This window comes from Stenella coeruleoalba (genome assembly GCF_951394435.1).
Source record: "Stenella coeruleoalba genome assembly, chromosome: 7".
NCBI lineage: Eukaryota > Metazoa > Chordata > Mammalia > Artiodactyla > Delphinidae > Stenella > Stenella coeruleoalba.
In genome coordinates, this window is record NC_137153.1 from 81,131,695 (window position 1) to 81,154,060 (window position 22,366).

At 38.4% G+C, this 22,366-nt stretch overlaps 1 protein-coding gene across 5 annotated transcripts in view; it reads left to right on the forward strand.

Moving 5' to 3' along the window:
- The window catches only part of CEP78 (centrosomal protein 78), a gene marked incomplete at its 5' end in the record, with an annotated part of 37,597 nt that extends 22,179 nt beyond the window's left edge, over positions 1-15,418 (forward strand). For 3 of the 5 annotated variants that reach the window (XM_079927168.1, XM_079927164.1, XM_079927165.1), the window contains 4 exons: positions 6,029-6,106; positions 7,329-7,495; positions 8,331-8,502; positions 9,403-11,466. In XM_079927168.1, the coding sequence (XP_079783294.1) occupies positions 6,029-6,106; positions 7,329-7,495; positions 8,331-8,502; positions 9,403-9,963 (978 nt within the window). In that variant the 3' untranslated portion in view covers positions 9,964-11,466. Of the gene's footprint in view, positions 1-6,028; positions 6,107-7,328; positions 7,496-8,330; positions 8,503-9,402; positions 11,467-14,337 lie in introns of those variants that run through there. The other 2 variants (XM_079927167.1, XM_079927166.1) reach the window with 2 other exon arrangements.
- Between the last annotated feature and the right edge of the window lie 6,948 nt (positions 15,419-22,366).

The following is a 22,366-nucleotide window of genomic DNA, read 5'->3' on the forward strand; positions in this document are numbered from 1 at the left end:
GCGAGCCACACCTACTGAAGCCCGCGCGCCTAGAGCGTGTGCTCCACAACAAGAGAAGCCACCGCAATGAGAAGCCCACACACCGCAAGGAAGAGTAGCCCCTGCTCGCCGCAACTAGAGAAAGCCTGCAGGCAGCAATGAAGACCCAACACAACCAAAAATAAATAAATAATAATTTAAAAATTTAAAAATAACAATAGTTGACTTAAACCTCATAAAAAAAGGAAATCCAAACAGCCAGTAAACACGGAAAAGCATACGACTTCATTAAGTAATAAGAGAAAAGTGAGTCAAAACCAGTGAAACTACATGCCAATCAGATTGACAAATACATAAATAAAGTGTGGTAGTATCAGGTATTGTAAACCTGGAGTACTATGGGAATCTTCTACCCTGCTTATACTGGAGTATAAATCAACACAACTACTTTGGAAAGCATTTAGCACTCTCCATCACCTGAAGGTGTATAAATACCCCGTGACCCAGCAGCCCTCACCCCCGCCCTGTATAAATGCACCAGGATAACCGGTACAGCAGGATTCGTGTGCATTATTTGCATTAGCACAAACTGAAAAAAATACAAATGTCCATTAAGAGTCAAAAATTAAATAAGAGCTTCCCTGGTGGCGCAGTGGTTGAGGGTCCACCTGCCGATGCAGGGGACACGGGTTTGTGCCCCGGTCTGGGAAGATCCCACATGCCGCGGAGCGGCTGGGCCCGTGAGCCATGGCCGCTGAGCCTGCGCGTCTGGATCCTGTGCTCCGCAACAGGAGAGGCCACAACAGTGAGAGGCCTGCATACTGCAAAAAAAAAAAAAATATTAAATAAATTATGTGTATTCGTACAGTGAGAAAACTATCAAGCAATAAAACTGAATGAACTAGAGCTACAGGCAGCAATGTGGATGAATTTTGTAAACCAATGTTGAGTGAAAGAAATAAGATAGAAAAGACTTCATATACTATGATCCTCTACATAAAGTTAGATGTTGACAAACTAAACTATTTTGTTAGGGATGCATGCAGGTTAAGGGAAATGATTGTCACGAAATGAGGATGGTGTTTAACTGGGAAAAGGGAAGGAGCTTGTGATGAGAAAAGGATATGGGGGGTTTTTGAGATGCTGACAAGTATCAATACTTTCAGATTTGAGTAGTGGTTATGTAAGGATTCTCTTTTTATTTGTCACATTGACAGTTTTTTTCTGTGCGCTTCTCAGTACGCATATCGTATTTTACAGTTAAAAACCTGTTTAAAGAATCGGTCGCTTCTTGAGTGCTGGATGTGGGAGTGGGATGAGACCATTTCATTTTAAGCCCTTCACTACTGTTTGCGTTCGCATGTTCATTCATTCAGCATTAATTGAACATATTCTATGTACCAAGCACTCTTCTAATTTTATATGTGTTTTAATTCATGTAATCCTCACGAGAGCTCTGTGATATGGGAGCTTATCTCCATTTTATAGATGAGGAAGTTGAGACCTAGAGTTACAGAACTTGTCCAAGGTTATATAGCTAATGGGTAGGGCCAGGCCCATTTGCCTCAGAGAATCTGAATTTTTTAAATATAATCTAAAAGAACTTAATTACTAATTATAAGCAAAAAAATTGTACATTAAAGAAGATGACAAGTTTTCATCTATCCAGTTAGAAAAAAACATACAGTCTATCTTTCATACACATACATCTTGTATTGGCAGGGATTTTCCTTATTAAGCAATTATTTATTGACCGTCTACTTTGTGCTAGGCACAGGTGCTGGGGATAAACACTTAATAAAATACACTCCTTTCTTCAAATAACTTGCACTCTAAGTGAGGAGGTAAGCCAACAGTTATAGTAGAAGTTATATACCAAGTGATACATCACTGATGGCAGTATAAAATCTTAGAAATCTTTTGGAAAGAAGTTTGGAGATAGGTACCTCAGAGCCTTAAAAATGTTCATTTGCTTTGATCTCAAACTCATTTTTATGGATTTATTGCAAGAACGTCATTCTCAATATGGAAAAAGCCTTCATGCATAAAAACGGTTATTTTGTCTTATAATATTGAAAAGTTGGAAAGAATTTAAATGTGTAAAGTGGTTAACCAGTAAACCCACTCAGTGGAATATTTTGTAGCCCACAAAAAAAATCAAGGTTGTGAATCCCCTGATTATATGAGAAATGATTTATTTCAATGTTAAATGGAAAAAAGTTGAACATAAAATTTAATATACAATATGATGGGAGCTTTGTCCCAGAAAAATCACCCTAGCCAGTGTACAGAAGGGAGGAAGGAGAGCAGATGACAGGAAGGAAAATTATTCCAAAGCCTTATCATTAGTCTTACTTAAGTAATACAATATCAAGCAATTTTACTTTCTAACTTTTTTGGTTCCATATTTCCATGTAAGGGACATGAATTATGAATACTTTGTAGGAGGAGGGTACACTTTTTCACAAAAATTTAACACTGTGTTCTAATTCCCTCCACTAGAGGGAGAAACTATTTCATGTAATTGCACTTTGATGTGCTATTTAGAACCAGTCAGGAATATTTAGTCTACTTTCCTCTGACTGGTGAGGTTTTTTTGTTTGTTTGCTTATTTGTTTAGAATTTCTTTGAAATCAGTTTTAGAAGATTTATTAAACCATTATATTAAAAGCAGAGGAATTTTGCAATTTTTTTCCCTTTTTCGCCATTGAAAACTTGGCTGGCTTTAGTAATGAAACATTAAAGAATTTGAAGTTATTAGACTGTCAATTTTTAAAATATGTTCTAAATATAAAAATATATGTTCAGGGGCTTCCCTGGTGGCGCAGTGGTTGAGAGTCCGCCTGCCGTTGCAGGAGACACGGGTTCGTGCCCTGGTCTGGGAAGATCCCACATGCTGCGGAGCAGCTAGGCCTGTGAGCCATGGCTGCTGAGCCTGCGCGTCCGGAGCCTGTGCTCCACAATGGGAGAGGCCACAGCAGTGAGAGGCCCGCGTACCGCAAAAAAAAAGAAAAAAATTGTTCATTGAGCAAATTTTTGAAAGCAATGAACAACTTATTGAGGGAAATAAAAGCCACCTCTGCATGTACACACACCTGATCTGCTCTTTTGTCTTAAAAAAGTATGAAAAATACTTTGTCTTATCACTAAATACTCTTCTACATCAGAGAATTTGATGAAGCTTATGCACCATCTCCCAGGAAAAACGCACAGATACATTTTGAATGTAGAACTCCTGAAGCCCATTCATTAACTCTGGTTGAGACCTGTTGTCATTCTTTTCTTAGTGGCTTCATAGCGCATTCCTTCATACGGTGAGCTGTTTTTGTTTAAACCAATCCCAATTTGGAGGCTCTTAGCTTTCTTCTAGGGTTTGGTTATAAACAATCTTATGACATCATGTTGGTACATAAATCTTTGCCCACATCTTTGATTTCCTTAGGGTATACTCCTGATGTAGGATTGTTGTTAGGTACCAAAAGCCACTCTCCAGAAAGTGATACCAGTTCCTCTCCCAATGATGGCATATAATAGAGTTCCTCATTCTTTAAGTGATTGTTCAAAGCAGTTAAAATGTATAAATATACCGTACTATTTGCACAAGTGTAGGTATTCTGATTGTGTATCGCTGCATAAGAAACCACCCCGAAACAGTGGCCTAAAACAATGACAATCATTTATTTTATTCACGAACCTGGAGGTTGAGTAGAATATTAATTCTTTTACTACACTCCTACTGATTGCAAACAGTACCTATTTTACTAGCTCACAGTTCCATAGGTCAGAAGTCCAGGCACAGTGTGACTGGGTTTCCTGTTCAGATACACACGGGAACATGTGGGGTCCTTCCTGAGAGTGTTAACGCACGTGAAATTTAAGTATAAGACATTGAGCCGCAAACGATGGATGTTCACCATAGTTTGTGTGGGTCACAGAGCTGAAATCAAGATGTCAGTCTGGCTGTGTTAGCATCCATAGGCTCTGGGAAAGAATGCCTCCAAGCTTCCTCGGCTTGTTGGCATAATTCAGATTCTGCAGTTGCAGGACAGAGGTCCCCATTTCCTTGCTGGCTCTCAGTCGGGGGACAGTCTCAGCTCCTAGAGGCCTCTTGCTTGCCTTCCCTGCTGCAACATTGGACTTCTTTAGAGCCAGCAATGCAGAGTCTCCCTCTTGTCCCTTTTGTACTTCAATTTAGGAAGAGTTCAGGTCTTTTTTTTTTTTTTTTTTTTTTTTTTTTTTTTTTGCGGTATGCGGGCCTCTCACTGTTGTGGCCTCTCCTGTTGCGGAGCACAGGCTCCGGACGCGCAGGCTCAGCGGCCGTGGCTCACGGACCTAGCCGCTCCGCGGCATGTGGGATCTTCCCGGACCAGGGCATGAACCCGTGTGCCCTGCATCGGCAGGCGGACTCTCAACAACTGTGCTACCAGGGAAGCCCTCAGGTCCTTTTTATGGGGTGCCTGATTAGGTCACATCCACCTAGAATAATCTCCCTATCTTAAAAAATCAACTGATTTTGAACCTTAGTTACATCTGCAAAATCCCTTCACCCCAGCACCTAGATTTAGGGTTTGATTGGATGATTGGAAGGTTTGTGTACTTCAGTAAGTAGGAGTCTTAGGGGCTCTTATAGAATTCTGCCTATTGCAAGCAGTGTCCCCAATTCAAGGACCTGAGTGTCTTAGTTCTTAAAACTCATAAGAGAGTTTATCAGTGTTCATTTTATTTCATTGACCTTGGTGATGGGAAGACTACCACCTCCGTGAACAGGAATGGCACCCAGCTTCCTGAGTTCCCAGTGTGGCTCTGCTACTTAGTGGTGTGACCTTGGCTGTTACGCTACTTCTCTGCCTGTGTTTTCCTCATCTGTAAAATAACATGGAGTTAGTGATCATTCTTTCCTCGTAGGGTCTTATTGGTTTTTTTTAATATAAATTTATTTTATTTATTTATTTTTGGCTGTGCTGGGTCTTCGTGGCTGCTCGTGGGCTTTCTCTAGTTGCGTTGAGCGGGAGCTACTCTTTGTTGCAGTGCACAGGCTTCTCACTGCGGTGTCTTCTCTTGTTGCGGAGCACGGGCTCTAGGCACACGGGCTCAGTAGTTGTGGCACATGGGCTCTAGGGCGTAGGCTCAGTAGTCATGGCACACAGGCTTAGTTCCTCCGCGGCATGTGGGATCTTCCCGGACCAGGGCTCGAACCCTTGTCCCCTGCACTGGCAGGTGGATTCTTAACCACTGTACCACCAGGGAAGCCCCCCTTAGGGTTTTAAATTTATTTATTTGTTTATTTATTTTATGGCTGTGTTGAGTCTTCGTTTCTGTGCAAGGGCTTTCTCTAGTTGCGGCGAGCGGGGGCCACTCTTCATCGCGGTGTACGGGCCTCTCACCGTCGCGGCCTCTCCCGTTGCGGAGCACAGGCTCCAGACGCGCAGGCTCAGTAGTTGTGGCTCACGGGCCCAGTTGCTCCGCGGCATGTGGGATCCTCCCAGACCAGGGCTCGAACCCGTGTCCCCTGCATTTGCAGGCAGATTCCCAACCACTGCACCACCAGGGAAGCCCCCCCCTTAGGGTTTTGATGATTAGATTATTTAATGGGCAGAGAACTCCAGGAACAGTGCTTGACTGTAAATTGCTTTAAAAGTGATTACTTTTTTAAAAAAATGCTTTTGAATCTGCAATTATGCAATTCAGTTATGTTAAGCATGTTCATTAATAGGACTTCCTACTATAAAGAGACCCACAAATAAAAATAGAATTTTTCTTTCTTGGTCTTAACTTTTTATTTCTGACTTACTATGTTATACACATATGGCTTTTATGGTGGGCTGCCACAAATTTATGTTGGAAAGAGTGGGATTTAAATAAATCTTTACTATGCTAATTTGATAGATTTTGATAATTCATTTCACTAGCATAGTATGATATTACCAGTAGCAGACTAAAATCTGAGTTCACTTCTGGCTCTGCCCCTAAATCCTGATGAGACCTATAGCTGGAAAGGCTTTTGGATATTATACTACGAATTATCATAATATTTACTCTGTTTGTTTAGGAAAAACTGGAGGAGTGCCTAAAGCAGTTAAAGGAGGAAAGAGTAATAAGACTTAAGGCTGATAAACGAGTCAGTGAGGTAAACAAGTTTCTTCTTACACTTTTGAGAGTGTTTTGGTTTTATTTTGATTAGATTTTAAGCCATATACACATAGTTTGTATGTAATATGTTGTAATATGTATATAAAACTGTAATATGTTGCAAATTGGTTGTATCATATGGACTTTTGCATTTACTGGTATTTAATGATCTATATTCCAGAAAGCATATTTTTAAAAATGTGAAAATTTGGTTTTGTGTGTGTGTGCTTTTATATGACATTAGCTTATTTTCTGTTCATGGTTCTTTGATTCAAGAAGGCACTTTTTGTGCATATACTGTATATATAGTAACATAAAAGACATGATGAGACTCTCCTGGCAATGAATTAGGAAAGGGAATCATTTAAATAAATTTAAGATATTGGAAAACTTCTAAGAATGCAATGAAAGATAAAAATATATACTATGATAATTACATTAGGTAATGTACATGAAAGCAGGGCATAATCTAAAAAGTTCTATATAAATATAATTTATCACAGGGTGAGTGTACGGAGGAATTTTTGAAAGTGCATCCATTGGATTGGCAGACACTCATTCAATAATTGTTGAGCACCTGCTTATATAAGGCAAAAGGGGCATCATGAACATAATGGCCTTTCTGAGAAATACTAGAGTTGAGCTTACAGGGGGTTTTAAGTGCATAGATGATGAGCGGAAGGGGAAGAGTGCACGAGGGTGAATATTTTCAAGAAGCCAAAGAAAATATTGGTGATCCTACATTTAATAAATTGGGTTGGGTATGATTTAGGACTTTTAAACGTAAGCATTAGATATTTTGCTCACTAAAGTTAATTCTTAACATTCAGCAGAGTTGTAATATGTTTTGTCCAAATCAGATTCTATATTTCATTTTCTAATTTAAGGGAAACTTAAAGCAAGTAATTTTCTAATGTGGAATGAGGCTCCATTATGAATTGAACTAGTTAGAAATGTGATCTTTTGTGAAAGATCATTAATAAAATGATAACTTTGGTTTATTTATATACCACCTAAGCGTTATATAGGAAACTTTGTTGGGTGCCTTTGGGTTTTGGTTATTATGTGATGCGGTCTCTGTCTTTACTGGTGGAGAGTTAGGTTAGTTACAAATTAATTACATTTTGAGTGTTTTAGTTTTGTTCCTTGAAACTAGACAAGGCTACTTTTGATGACAATGAGAAAAAATCATGTCAGACATTTTCAGTTTTCTTTTATAGCTGGAACATGAAAACGCCCAGTTAAGAAATATAAATTTCTCTTTGTCTGAAGCCCTTCATGCCCACTCATTGACAAGCATGATCCTGGATGATGAAGGTGTTTTGGGCAGCATCGAGAATTCTTTTCAGAAGTTCCATGCTTTCTTGGATCTCCTTAAAGACGCCGGGTTAGTTCATTTCTCTTCATGGCATTCTTCTCTTTGTGACTCTAATGGTAGTTTGCTGAGGAACTGGAGCAGTTTTCGTCACTTCCATGGGCATATTTTGTGTAATTATAGGTAATATAGTTGACTTTTTAAAATGAGGAATTAAATTTTTTAAGAACTGCAGATAGGGGAGCCTGCTTTGGTAGAGTGGGGAGCCCATTATAGAAGAGTAACCTGTAGACAGAATAATTAGTAGGTATAGTTTTTTGTAAAGACTAAATTGAAGGCAGTTTTCATTGAAAATATTTGGGAATGCATAAGAATTTTCCTATCTTTCACTTATTTGCTTGTTTGATAAGTTTAAATTAAAGTTATTTTTGTCTTAGACATAAAAATTAGTATTAATCTGCAGAGAAGATATAGGTTAGTGGTTCTCAACTGGGAGCAATTTTGCTGAAAAAGGGAAGTGGAGATTGATAGTTGATGGAGTGGTGTTTTGTCAGTGAATGAATTGGTGTTGGGAAGGAAGGAACAAACACAACTGGAGGAAAGGTGGTAAAGAGGTGTGGGAATGGAGGTGTGACAGGCAGTGGACGAGGTGCGTGGTAGATGTTGAAGCTGCTAGTGAGACAGTGTTTAAAATGGAGCGGTAATAGGTAAGGAGATGGGATGTGTCCTAGAGGATGAATCTGGAAAGGGCTGAGAATTTGGGGGAGAGAGAGGTTTGTAGTCAGGGGTAGGATGTTGACTTTTAAGATTTTAGAAGTATTTCATGATTGTAGGTCCGGGGAAATCTAAACTGCTCTTATGTGATTATAATAACCTTTGTCTTTTCTCCTTTCCTCCTCTGGTCCAGGCTTGGGCAGCTGGCCACAATGGCTGGTATAGATCAGTCAGATTTTCATTTACTAGGTCGTCCCCAGATGAATTCTACTGTTAGTAGTCCACCTAAAGAAGAAAAGAAGGCACTTGAAGAAGAAAAATCAGAATCAAAACAGGGTGCCCCAGGACAAATGCAAAATATCCAAGTAAGTGGACAGAACAGCACTTAATGATTCTAAGAGTGACTAGCAAAAAGGAAATAACCAGGTCAGGGAGAAAACAATAATGATCAGTCTCTAATAGTTCACATGCTCGGGAACTAGAAGACTCTGGAGTCCTTTCCAAATCTGAGATTAGTAAATGTGTGCCCATTTCATGATACTGTATTGTTGTAAATAAGGAGACTGGAAGTTCTTCAGAAAATTTATGAGTTAAAGCAAACTATTCTTAATGAAGAAAGAAACCATTAGAGAACATATTCCAAATTTTAAATTGTATAAATGTCTATTCTATTCTATTTGTATGCAGTCAGCTTACAATGAAGGAACACTAATGAAGGTACACGTACTGATATAGATAATTTTTAAAATAAGTAATCCAGACATACCTAATAGGTAACATATTATACTGACTCCCCTGGTCATGGGAATGGGAGGGGAAACCTGTCACCTCTTCCTCCAGCCTCACTTGGAGCCCCCTTCTCCCACCTCAGCCAATCTCAGACTGGTCTTGGGAACTGAAAGCTTGAGAACACAGTCTGGTCACAAACTATATACTGTTTACATGTGCCTGGAGGATAGAAAAGAAATTAATTTTCTTACAGAGTAGGGTTTATTTTTAGTGAGGGAAAGGAAATGGGTAATAACTACCCCAATCACCAAAGTCTGAAAATATAGCGGACATAGCCTTGGCTATAGCTAGGTTAAGTTGAGAATCACTTGGCAAGATACAATTAGAAAGAAACTGGCTCTGAAATCTTCTGAATAATCAATTGACTGTCTTAATAATAATATCGCAGAGTAACACTGAAGTTTTGAACTCTTCTTTTTAATGGTTGGCTTTGTTCATCACTGAATTTTTGTCTTGTCTTTTGTTTTTCCTTCCAGTTTCAGAAAATTACAGGTAATACTAGGATTCCTTTGTCTCTCGACTCCTTCCAGGTCCCAGTCTCTACTCAGGAGGCCTTAGAAACTTCCAAAGATAACCTGGGGTTCCCAGTCACAGAGCAGCGGCAGGAGTCTTTTGAAGGTTTCATTGCTAGAACATGTCCTCCTTCAGCAGATGTCATTTCTGGAACTGGAAGTCAAAGAAAAGAAGAGGAGTTATCTAGAAATAGCAGGTCTTCAGAGAAAATGACCAAAGCAGGTGAATATACCAAAAAATACTCTGCTAAGAAACAACCTGGGAAGGACCTGCATTCCTCCTCCGACTCACCTGTAAAGCAGAAAAACAAAGAAATTGGGCAAAATAATTCTTTGGTTAATAAAGCAATTAAAAGTGAATCTTCGAAAAAACACATTTCTGTTAAGAAAGAGAGTAGAATAGTGACTGTTTCATCAAAGACAACTAAAAGTAAACGCAGTCTACTAGAACATTCTGAAAGTGATACTCTTGGATCTGATTGTGAATTTCCAGAAAGCATCCATACTCTATCACGCCTAACATAGGTCTAAATCTTTTAAAATTATGTTTTTGCCTTCAAATTTTAATAAATTACTTATGTTTTTAGTATAGCATATGGTATTTTAAAATACTTGACTGGAAGCCATTAGAGAAAGATTTATCTCTACTTTTTTATTATAATGAAAGTTTGGGTGTATTTTTCCTTGTGACAGTTTGCACCATTCTTCAGCTAGTGTTTACTGAGGGCTTCATATGTACAGTAATTTTCTGGGTGCTATTGCTTTCAGCAGTGAACAAAAAAAAGCCTTTACTCTCCTGGAACTAACACTCTGGTGGGAGAAAACATAAACAACAAAGCAGGGTAAGGGGTAAAAAGAGATGGGAATAATAAATGGAATAGTTTTACCATTTGGTTAACTGTCAAACTATTATAAATCGTATGGCCAGAAGCCATTGACATATTTTAATTCACAATAACCAGAGAGCATCAAACAATTTACCAAGGCACTTAACCGGGTTTATGGATTACAGCAATGCTCTGAGGTAGGGAACTGTTACCATCCCCATTTACAGATGAGGAGTCTGAGGAGACATTATGTGAGTTGCCCAGAATTACACAGCTGTAAGTGGGAAGCTGGGATGTGACCAGAACCCATGCTCTTTTTTTTTTAATGTATGGGCTTTATTATGTTTCATTTGTTTCTGCTTTCTTTATGTTTCATTTGTTTCTGATTTATGTGATTTTTTTTTAAAGATTTTTTTTGATGTCGACCATTTTTAAAGTCTTTATTGAATTTGTTACAGTATTGCTTCTGTTTTATGTTTTGGTTTTTTGGCCGCACGGCATGTGGGATCTTAGCTAGGGATCGAACCCTCACCCCCTGCATTGGAAGGCGAAGTCTTAACCACTGGACCACCAGGGAAGTCCCCCTTATGTGATTATTTTTATGACAATTTTTTAAAATTTTATTTTTTATTGACGTATAGTTGAATTACAGTGTTGTGTTAATTACTGCTGTACAGGAAAGTGACTCAGTTATACATTTATATACATTCTTTTTCATATTCTTCTCCATTACGGTTTATCACAGGATATTAAATATAGTTCCCTGTGCTATACAGTAGGGCCTTTTTGGTTTTTTTAAATACATCCACTTTTTTTTAATAAATGTATTTATTTATTTTTCATTTTTGGCTGCATTGGGTCTTCGTTGTTGCGTGCGGGCTTTCTCTAGTTGCAGTGAGCGGGGGCTACTCTTCGTTGCAGTGCACAGGCTTCTCATTGCCGTGGCTTCTATTGTTGTGGAGCACGGGCTCTAGGTGCATGGACTTCAGTAGTTGTGGCACGCGGGCTTCAGTAGTGACTCACGGGCTCTAGAGCACAGTCTCTGTAGTTGTGGCGCACAGGCTTAGTTGCTCTGTGGCATGTGGGGTCTTCCTGGACCAGGGCTCGAACCTGTGTCCCCTGTATTGGCAGGCGTATTCTTAACCACTGCACCACCAGGAAGTCCCATGTAGGGCCTTTTTGTTTATCCATCCTGTATATACACCAGTTTGCATGTGCTAATCCCAAACTCCCAATCCAACCCTCTCCCACCCCCTCCCCCTTGGCAACCACCAGTCTATTCTCTATGCCCCTGGTTCTGTTTCTGTTTCACAGATAGGCAGAACCCAGGCTCTTAATTACTTTGTTATCCTGTTTCCTTGTTAAGAGAGGAAGGGTTTAAGGAAGGCACCGAGAGAGAAGCCAGTGAGCACTAGAAGTGCAAAACAGTGGGGCTGTCAGAAAGCACACCTGTCTCCTTCCCCCATCGTGAGCAGAATTTTTAAACGGCAGAGTATGTAAGAGTATGTGATGACACATCTCTGGATTAAATTATGTCTCCCTGGTAAACATGCACAGATAAGTCTTTAGTTCAGCCAGACTGAAAGGTGAGATCAGAGAAAAGCTGGAGTGTCAGATTTCTTCTAGAAGGTCCTGCCTGATTGTTACTAAGAGGGCTACTACAGTTTAGTTCATTAGTCATGTATTGAGTGTTAGAGGAGTGAAACAATGAGCAAGATGTACTTTAGCAGTGGAGTGAGAGGGGAAGACGCACTAGATGTCTCATCCTGCACGTGACATGCTATGATGGGCATATTCAGGGCGTTTGGTCAGTGTTTGTGGAAGAAGAGGGGGAGCTGTGAGGCAAAGAAAAGTCATCGAAAGAGGCAGTCCCTAAGCTAAGTCTTAAAGGACTCGTGAAAAACTGGTGAGTCAGCCGGTGAAGGGAAAGGACACTCAAGGCAGAGAGGACAGCGGAAGTCCAGAGCCGTGAGTGTGCGAGGGGTGTGTTACGGAGCCACAGGCACAGGCTCTGAAGGATCAGTGCAGTGTCACCAGGCAGTGGCAAGTGCCCCTAAAGGAGGCCGCGAGGAGGAGGAGAGTGGGTCTTAACCACCCATGTGCGTGGAGCTGGTTTCCTCAGAAAGTAGCTAAGAATGGAAAGGACAAGTTCAGGTGGCATTTTAGACTACTGACGTCAGTATGGATGAGGAATTTGAAGAAGCCTGGAGATAATTATGCCCCACTCTTCTGAGGAGCAGTGTTTTCTATTTTCAAGTGGGACTTTCACGCTGCCACCTCCTCTCCTGTCCCTACTGAAAGGTTTATAGGCCGGCAGAAGGGAGAACCTGGCTTAAGTAAAGTTAATCAGGTTTCTTTACTGTACAGCTTCTCGGGGCTGCTGTAGGCTAGTGTTCATTCTGGATCATCACAGCAGGCGCATGGTACACAGCCATCCTCAAATATATTTGATTGTAGAGTCCTTTTTTAATAGAAGTGTCTAACAACTGGTTCCACCAAACAGCAATTTGGTAACTTCTAGACCAGGTAATAGCAAGAAGAAAGGGGTCTGAAATAAGGTATAGATGAAGGGAGGAAATAAGTTCTAATTGTATTTAGAAAATTACAAGCAAGACTTGGTCTTGGGAAGTAAGGAAGAAGTAGGAGGCGGAGGCTGGACCCCCATCTGTGTGACTAAGGTCGGGTGGTGGTATCATTGAGTTTGGAAATAGGGAATAAAGAACTGAATTGGGGAAAAGTCTTTACTTCTGGACATGTTGAATTTTAAAGCACCTGTAGAATTCAGGAGATAAACTGGTAGATAACTGGATATGCATGTGAAGACATGGAAAGATAAAAATTTGAATGTCATCAGCACATACAAGCAGTCATTAAAATCATGAAAATGGATGAGATTTCAGAGAATTGTGGGTACTGTCAAAGTTTAGGTAATAAGCAGAGAAAGAATTCTGGGAAGGAGAGAGGTGATAGAGTTTCAAGAAGGAGGAAGTAGATGACAGTGTCATACTTCAGAGACTGTAAGTGTCCATTGGATTTGGGCAGTTAGGTCCCCGGTGACCTTAGAGCAGTTCAGTGAAGTGGTGGACAAGAAAGCCAGATTGCAATAAATTGAGGGTGTAGGGCGGCCAGGCAGGGCTAGTGAAGACAGTGGGAATAGGCTACTCTGAAGGAGTTTGGATGAAAAGAGAAAATAATTAGCAAAAAAGAATTTTTTAGAATGAGAAGGACTTATATTTTATATGTTGAAATGAAGGAACCGATAAAGAAGATCCTGAAGATGTAGATAAGTAACTTAGAGAATTGGGGAAACATGGAAATATGGATAAGAAAAAAACCTTGCACAGTATATAAAAAGCACTTATATCCTTCGAGTTGGATGGATACTGGTAAGTTTGGGAGGAAATAGAGGTAAGAAGAGATAGAAGTTAAATGAGTTTATACTGATAGCCTCAGTTTTCTTTGACACAGATTTTTCAGAGACATATATACACATACATAATTATAGTTTTAAAATTCATATTTACATGTTTTATTGATCATTTAAAGTGATTCCATTAAAAATTATAAATATGGATACTTTGCTGCTTAATATGTACAATTTCAGTGCTTCGTTAAACTTTCAATACTCAACCTAAAGCAATGTCACTTAATTGAAATTAAATATTTTCATTTGGGTTAGAGTTTATGAGCATGTACTTTTACTGAGAAATTACTGTGTACCTTTGCTGAGTGTTTACCAGAGCATACGCAATCTATGCAAACAGGAATTCTGTTTTTTTTTTAAACAGTGTCAGATGTGATACAGTAGCAAAGAGCTTGTCATCTTGCCCTAAATATGCCATAATTACTTTTGGTCAAAAATTACTGTTGTATGCATACCCAATACTATGGCCAGGAATCAGTCTAATTTCAAATGGATATTTGCAAAATAATCCCTAATCTCAAAATAGTAACACTTGATTTTCAGAAGATCAGCAAGATGGTTAATTTTTTAGAAGATCCTGATTATAAACTACATACGAGAACTTATGGTTTAACATGGATCACTGAACACATTCTTTTACTCTTCCAGAGTCCCATTGAAAAGACTGGAGAAATATTAAAACAAAAATAAATTAATAGCAGAGTTGGAAAACCAGAAAATGAACAATGTGGACTTCCTAGAAGATAAAGAGCAGATTATTGAAAGACGAGTTAATTGAAGAGTGGAACAGCTAAGCCATTCCAATCACCTCTTTGTGGAGTACCTAATTATGGAGTTTGCCACCAGGCTCAGGCTAAGAAAGCAGCTCTCTGAAGTGGGGGTCCTGACACAGGAAACACTGGGATTGGAGAACAAGGGCATTATCCAAAATGACTCCAAGCAGGAACCGAAGATAAGCTGCCACACTTCTGGTTACGGTGACCTGCCACTCCCTTTATAATCACCAGAGTGCCCATAATCAGAATTTGTATTCATTGAAAGTGAACCAGAATTCTCATTTGGCTGAGGAAAAGCACTTCAAACCTTAGTCTTAGGCCCTCATCTATAAATATGCCAAGAATCATCAAATTTGAAGAAAACCACTAACATAAAAGGAGACACCAAATTAAAACAAAGTAACCTGTTCAAGAAAGTAGTTACTAGAAGAAACAGAAGTTTAAAAATTAGTACAATTAGGATCTTCAAAGAGTCATGGGGATGTTGCATCCATAAAGAATAGGATGCTAGGAAAAAGATACTTAGTTTTTGGAAATTAAAAATACGATTGTGAAAACAGAACATACAGAAGATGGACTAGATAGCAGAATAGATTCAGTTGAAGCTTGAATTCATGAAATGGAAGGTCTGATTGAGAGATCCCCTTAATATGCATTGCAAAGGGATGAAAGATAAAAGTTATGAAAAAGAAAGACTAGAAGAACACAGGAGTTGGCATACAGTAAGTGCACAAATACTTGTTGTATAAGATAGTGCAGATATCAGTATGAGCAATGAATCCATGGAAGATTTTAAATCAAAGGAACTGATGATGCCATGTGATCTGTGTTTCCCCTTTATGATCACCATGGATGCCTATAATAAGGAAAAATCTAAGTAAATATTATGCATATATAAAAATGAAGTGAGCTAAAATTCTAGGCTTTAACATGAATGGAAGCAGGATATAGAAAGTGGAACAGTGTTCAGGATCTTGTCTTATTCAAGGCAAGAATATAGTGTTTACCTCTAGGTGTTGATAGAAAAATATATTTAAGTATATTTGAAGTGAAAGGCATATCAGTAAGGATAGGTTATGTGACGATACTTCAGCCGCAAGCCTGAAATCTTAGTGACTTAAAGCAACATTGGTTTATTTGTGCTCATTCTGTATGCGTTTGGCAGATTGGCTAGAAGCCCTACTCCATGTCCCCCTCAACCTGGGAGCCAGCTGACGAAGCATCACTATTTGGAACATTGCTTGTTACAATACCCAAGCAAAAATAGATTGTGATGCAACATACCCTGACTTAAAGCTTCTGCCTAGATGAATGCATGTCACTTCTCACATTTCATTGGCCAAAGAAAATCACATGGCCACGGCTGAATTCAACTGAGCAGGGAAATGCAGACTTACTGTGTGCCAAGACAAGGAGAGAGAAGCAAATATACGTCAACAACTTTAATAGCCCCCAAACCACGAGGAAAGGGGGGATGGAATTTAAAAATCCAAGAAAAGGCAGGAAAGAAGAAAGAAACAAGATAAATAGGAACACACACAAACACACGTACAGACGGTAGCAAGACCAAATGCTTTTCTCACAATAAATGTAAATTAAATTCTGGAATTCCTTAAGCTTGAGTAAAAAAAACAATCCAACTATGTGCTATTTGCAAAAAAAAAATCTAAAAGACTTTCATGGATTATAAAGAAGTAAACGAGCATACCAGGCAGATGCTAACAAAAGTGTATGTGACTATGTTAACCTCAGAATAAACAATAAATAGGACTCAAGATGAAAACCATTAAGTGGGAGAAAATAAAAGCATTTCGGCTGATAAAAAGTATAGTTTTGCAGAAAGATTATTTGAAATCGGATCTGCAATCTAAAAACTCAGTTTCAAAATGTATAGAGCAAAAACAGAAATACAAGGAAAAGTGAGCAAACCAATTATGAGAGAGACTTTAACACATCTCTCTTCCAAATCAGTGGATCTACTGCTACTCACTAAATAAGAAAATACTGACAGAACCAAGGGCTGGTGAGGATGCAAAGTAACTGAAATTCCGGTGGAAACACAAAATGATGTAGTCCCTCAAAACAGATTGGCAGTGTCTTTAAACATAAATACACCAGCAGTTTCACAAGTTACGTGAAAACTTATGTTCATGTAAAAACATGTATGTGGTGTTTATAGCAGCTCTATTCATAATCATCAAAAAGTCTTCCTAAAGGTGGATGGATAAACAAATGATGGTGTGTCCACACAATGGAATACTACTCAGCAACAAAAAAGAATAAATTATTAATACATATGTCAACTTGGATGAATCGCAAAGTCATATGCTAAGTGAAAGAAGCCAAAAGGTTACATGGATGTAATCTCAAAAGGTACATACTTTATGATTCCATTTATGTAATATTCTTTTTTTTTTGGCTGCATCAGGGCTTAGTAGCAAGATGCGGGATCTTCACCAGGGCACGTGGGCTTCAGAGCGCGTGGGCTCTGTAGTTTGCGGCACACGGACTCTCTAGTTTAGTTGTGGTGCATGGGCTTAGTTGCCCCACGGCATGTGAGATCTTAGTTCCCCGACCAGGGATTGAACCCGCGTCCCCTGCACTGGGAGGCAGATTCTTAACCACTGGACCACCAGGGAAGTCCTATTTATATAATACTCTTGAAAAGGCAAAACGGTGGTGATAAGAGACTAGATGAGTGGCTGTCAGGGGTTGGGGTGGGAAGGTTTGGTTACAAAGAGGCTGTGCAAGGGAGTTTCAGTGATGAGCTGTTCCTTGTTCTGGTTGTATTGGTGGTAACATGAATCCATACTTAAGTTAATTTAAGGGAACTGTACCCCCCCTAAAAAAAGCATCATTTTTACTGTATAATAATTGTAAAACAAAAATCTCAGGCCCACCCCCCTCCCATCAGTAGGTTAGGAGAGGGAAGATACATAAATATTTTGTATCCATCATGAATTCAAAACATTCTTTATATTTTCTATCCATCAGGAATACAAAATGTTTTCTTGGAAAACTTATGAACTGTTTATAGAAGGGATTCATATAAGGGTAAAAAAGTACAGAATGCAGACCTGTTTGCTTTCATAATACAATAAAACTAATAACAAAAGGCTTGTCCACTTGGAAATTTTTAAATTACCTTTTAAATAACTCATTTTAAATAACTCATTTATAGGGGAATTCAAAACAAATTACAAACTATTTAGAATTAGTAAAAAACTACTTCTCAAAACCTACAGGATTCTGCCAAATCAGGAATTAGAGAAAATTTTATAGATTTTATTTTTCAGGGAGTAAGAAAACTGAAAATAGGTGAAATAACAATTTAACTTCAGAAGCTAGAAAAACTGATGAACTAGAAGAAAGACATGAGGAATTTTAAATGTTAAAAGCAGAAATTAATAAAATAGCAAAAAAATTTTGATCAATGAAACTAAAAGGTTTTTAAAATAAAAACCAATAAAAGGCAAACCTTTGGAAAATATGACAAAGAAAAATAGCTAGCATTAGGAATAATTTTTAGAAAGATACCTACAAATAGACTTTTTAATTACAAGGGAGTACTGTTTATAATTTACTCCTGATATGGTTGTATAACTTCATTCCAATAATTTTGGAAGACTAGATGAAATGCGCTAACTTAAAAAAAAAATAGAGATTCTAAAAATTGGCAAAAGATAGAAAATATAAATAGACCAAACATCTTAGAAGAAATTGAAAGAGCAGTATGAAACTTTCTTTAAATATAATTTTATTTTATTTATTTATTTTTCACTGTGTTGGGTCTTCGTTGCTGCGCTCAGGCTTTCTCTAGTTGCGGTGAGCAGGGGCTACTCTTCGTTGTGGTGTGCGGGCTTCTCATTGTGGTGGCTTCTCTTGTTGTGGAGCACAGGCTCTAGGCTTGCAGGCTTCAGTAGTTGTGGCTCGCAGGCTCAGTAGTTGTGGCTCACAGGCTTAGTTGCTCCACGGCATGTGGGACCTTCCCGGACTAGGAATTTAACCCGTGTCCCCTGCATTGGCAGGTGGATTCTTAACCACTGTGCCACCAGGGAAGTCCCTGAAACTTCTTTTTAAAAGGCAAATACTATTAGGCACATCTTTAAGGAACACATTTATTTGTAAACCATTGCAGAGGATAGAAAAAAGACATAAAACTTCCTAATTCATTCCATGTGGTTAGCATAATCCTAATACCAAGACTGCACAAATAAAACAAGGAAAAGTATAGGCCAGTCTCAACAGAAGTGCAGAATCACTGTGGCTCACTAAATCAACAGATTAAAGAATACCATATCATTTTCAATGCTAAAAAAAGCATTTGATAAATTCAACATCCTCTGATACTCAACAGTCTAGAAGTAGAAGGAAACTTTCTTAGCATCCCATCTTGCTGACTCAGAAAGAAGACAAAAACAGTACTAAAAAGTAAACTCGATGGAAAGTGAGACAACTATGATTGTAAAGTTTTTTTGGACAAAAAGAAACCTTGTAGTTACCTACTGGCATGCTGTTGCAACGAGTGAGAAAGCTTGTTAAAGAGGCAGGGCACACCACCAACACTGCAATATCAAAAGCTTCTGTATACACTGGCAGTAACCAATTAGGAAATGCATGGTGGAAAAGAATGCATTCTCTAGAAAAGGTCAGCAGAAATCTAAGGCCTATGTGAATTTTAAAAACCTATACTGAACGGTATAAAAGGAAACCCCCAAAATGGAGAGGCACGCCACATTTCTGTATGAGAAAACCTAACATAAAAAATGCCAGTTCGGGCTTCCCTGGTGGCGCAGTGGTTGAGTCCGCCTGCCGATGCAGGGGACACGGGTTCGTGCCCCGGTCCGGGAAGATCCCACATGCCGCAGAGCGTCTGGACCCGTGAGCCATGGCCGCTGAGCCTGCGCGCCCGGAGCCTGTGCTCCGCAACGGGAGAGGCCACAACAGTGAGAGACCCACATACGGCCAAAAAAAAAAAAAAGTCAGTTCTATCAATTAACATAAATTCAAAGCAATTTCATATAATCATAGCAAGGTTTTTAAATGGCTATAACAATATAATTATAAAGATCATCTACAAGACAACGCACGAAACAATTTTTGCTATCAAAGCAATCCATGGAGCCAGAGTAAATGAAATAGTGCACTATAAGCACAGGAATAATCAAATAGGTTAAAGGCACAGAACAGAGAATCCAGGAACAGAGCAGTATATATACATATGGGAATTTAATATTTGGAAATGGCATTATAAATAAGTAGGGAAGAGTTGAACTATTCAGTAAATGATGTTGAGATTATTTACTACTTGGAAAACATTTTCTTCTTTCATACCATGGACCAGAAATGAAATCCAGATGAATTAAACATGGAAACATAAAAAAAAGAAGGAAATATTGGAAAAAATCTCTAATAAACGGGTGAGGAGGGCCTTCCTAATGAAGATACAAAGCCCAATATCCATGAAAGAAAAAAAAAAAACTGATAGATTTGATTACCTTAAAAAAAAACAAAAAACTTCTGTACACAACTATAAATAGGCGACAAAAGATTGGGGGATTATGTAAAATATAACAAAGTTAAAGATCCTTAATATAAGAGCACCTAGAAACCAAACAAAAGATGAACAAAAGATATAAAAATATTTTTATAAAGAAGAAATGTAAACATGTATAAACTTCCAACTTCATAAGCAGTCAGAAATTAAAATGAATACCATTTTCCCATCCCTTGAAAAGGCAGCTATGAAAGGATTTGTAATAACTAGTGCTGGACATAATGAACACTCTGTCATTGTTGGAGAAGGTATACATCCATGTAGCTTTTCAGGTGGACAATTTGTCAGTGTGTATCAATACTTAAAAGGGGTATAGCCTCTGATTTAACAGCTCTGACTGTAGGCATCCAACCTGAAGAAATCTTCACGCAAGTCCTAGGAGTCAGGTATAAGCATGTGTATTGAAACATTTTTTGAAATAATAAAAAATTTGAAACAACATGATTGTACATAAATGAAGAAATTGTTGAAATAATACATACCAACTTCTACCATCCAATACTCTGCAGCAGATAAAAACAGCTGTATGGTGTGGACATAAAAATATTCCTAAAAAAAAAAAAATTCCTAAGACGGTGATATGAAAAACAAGTTGCACAATAATACTGAATCACACAATCCTGTTTACGTTTATATGGTTACGAACCCGTTTACATATATATGGCATGTGTGTGTCTGTGCGTGCCTAGAAAAACGTCTGTAGTAATGTATATCAAGATGTTGATGGTTTCCTCTGCCAAAGGCACTAGGATTGGGAGAGAAGGAATGAAAGGGGCCTTTACGTAATTTACTTCATTTACTTCTAGGTTATTTGGGTTTTTTAAATAAGTATATTTTTATGGATGACAAGTAATTTTCATTATCACAGAAAACTTGGAAAATGCAAATATATAATCTCTGATACCCTATGTCCTATGTCCACTTATTTTTCAAAATGTGTCTTTCCTAATATCTCTGTAGAAAATGAGCTTTACTATGTAACCTCCTCTCAGAGCTTTGGACCCCTGAGGTGTTCCTACGTAATAGTGTATTTGAACTTTTTTTTTAAAGCCACAACCCAGAGTAAAAATTGTATTTTATGCAAAAGGAAGGGTAATTGTCCTGGCCCAAACCTACCTGTGAGCACACATAATGAATGGAACATTTCACCAGACAGTTCTTACTGTACTTCTAGTGACTCACTCTGTGTTCTTTTCTATTGCATTCCTTTAAATAGAGTTGTGTTTGCAACCTGCTAAGTGGGTTTCACAATCCACTCACTAATGGATTATGTCCTACAGTTTGAAAACACTGGCTAGAGTGCTTCAAACATTTGCTGTGTCTGTTGCTGACAAAACTGCTGCACGGAGAACCCAAGTCTTTCCCTCATTTGCTTTGTTATTTTATGGCTGAAAGTCCTTCTCCGTTTGTGCATTATTACTTCCAAAGCCCAGCTTTTTTGAGCTCTTTAACTCCCAATAGTCTTAAGGTAACTTACATTAGATTCCTCTTTTAAAAGCCCTTTTGTTATACTGAAAGCTTGAGTTTTCAAATTGACACATCTACAGGAGAAGTCTAAAATATAATTTGGTCAAAGAGTTTTAAAAAACAAGAGGACAAGTGCCCGGTGACTTCAGGCAACCACTTGGTTTGGGTGGCTGGCTGCTCGCCGGCACATCGTGTACTACAGGGTTGAAAGGGTTTGACCTAAGGCCCATGCTGTCTTCGTACAGTTTGTAAGTTTTAAACCGGTGTGAATTCAAAATACAACAACAAAAAACCAAGCAGTTTAGACGTAGGTTAAGGATACCTATAGACCAAATAATTATTAACTTTGTTCCTGAGAGATCAGTGAGGATTAGTTGGGTTATTTAATGTCTTAGAAAGATAGTCCTCGAAGTCCTTGAAATGTAGAGGAAGTTGTTCTCTCTTAAAAAAAAAAAGGAAAACAAAAGGCAAACCTTCACAAAATCTCTTTAAAAAATTTTTATTGATGTACAGTTGATTTACATTGCATTAATTTCTGCTGTACAGCAGAGTGATTCAGTTATACATATATATATTCATTTTCATATTCTTTTCCATTATGGTTTATCACAGGGTATTGAATATAGTTCCCTGTGCTATACAGTAGGACCTTGTTGTTTATCCTCTGGAGGTTAACCTTTAACTTTAGGTTAAAGCGTCAGGCCTAAGACTCTCAGTTTTCCGTGCCTTTTGAGTATTTACTTTCAAACAGGACAAGGATTGAACTTTCCACTAACCTGAGGTAAATCTCCACAGCTTACAGAGACATTATAATCATTTAGGGTTTCTTCTCGACTTGAAACCCATAATTCTTTTTTTTTTTTACATCTTTATTGGA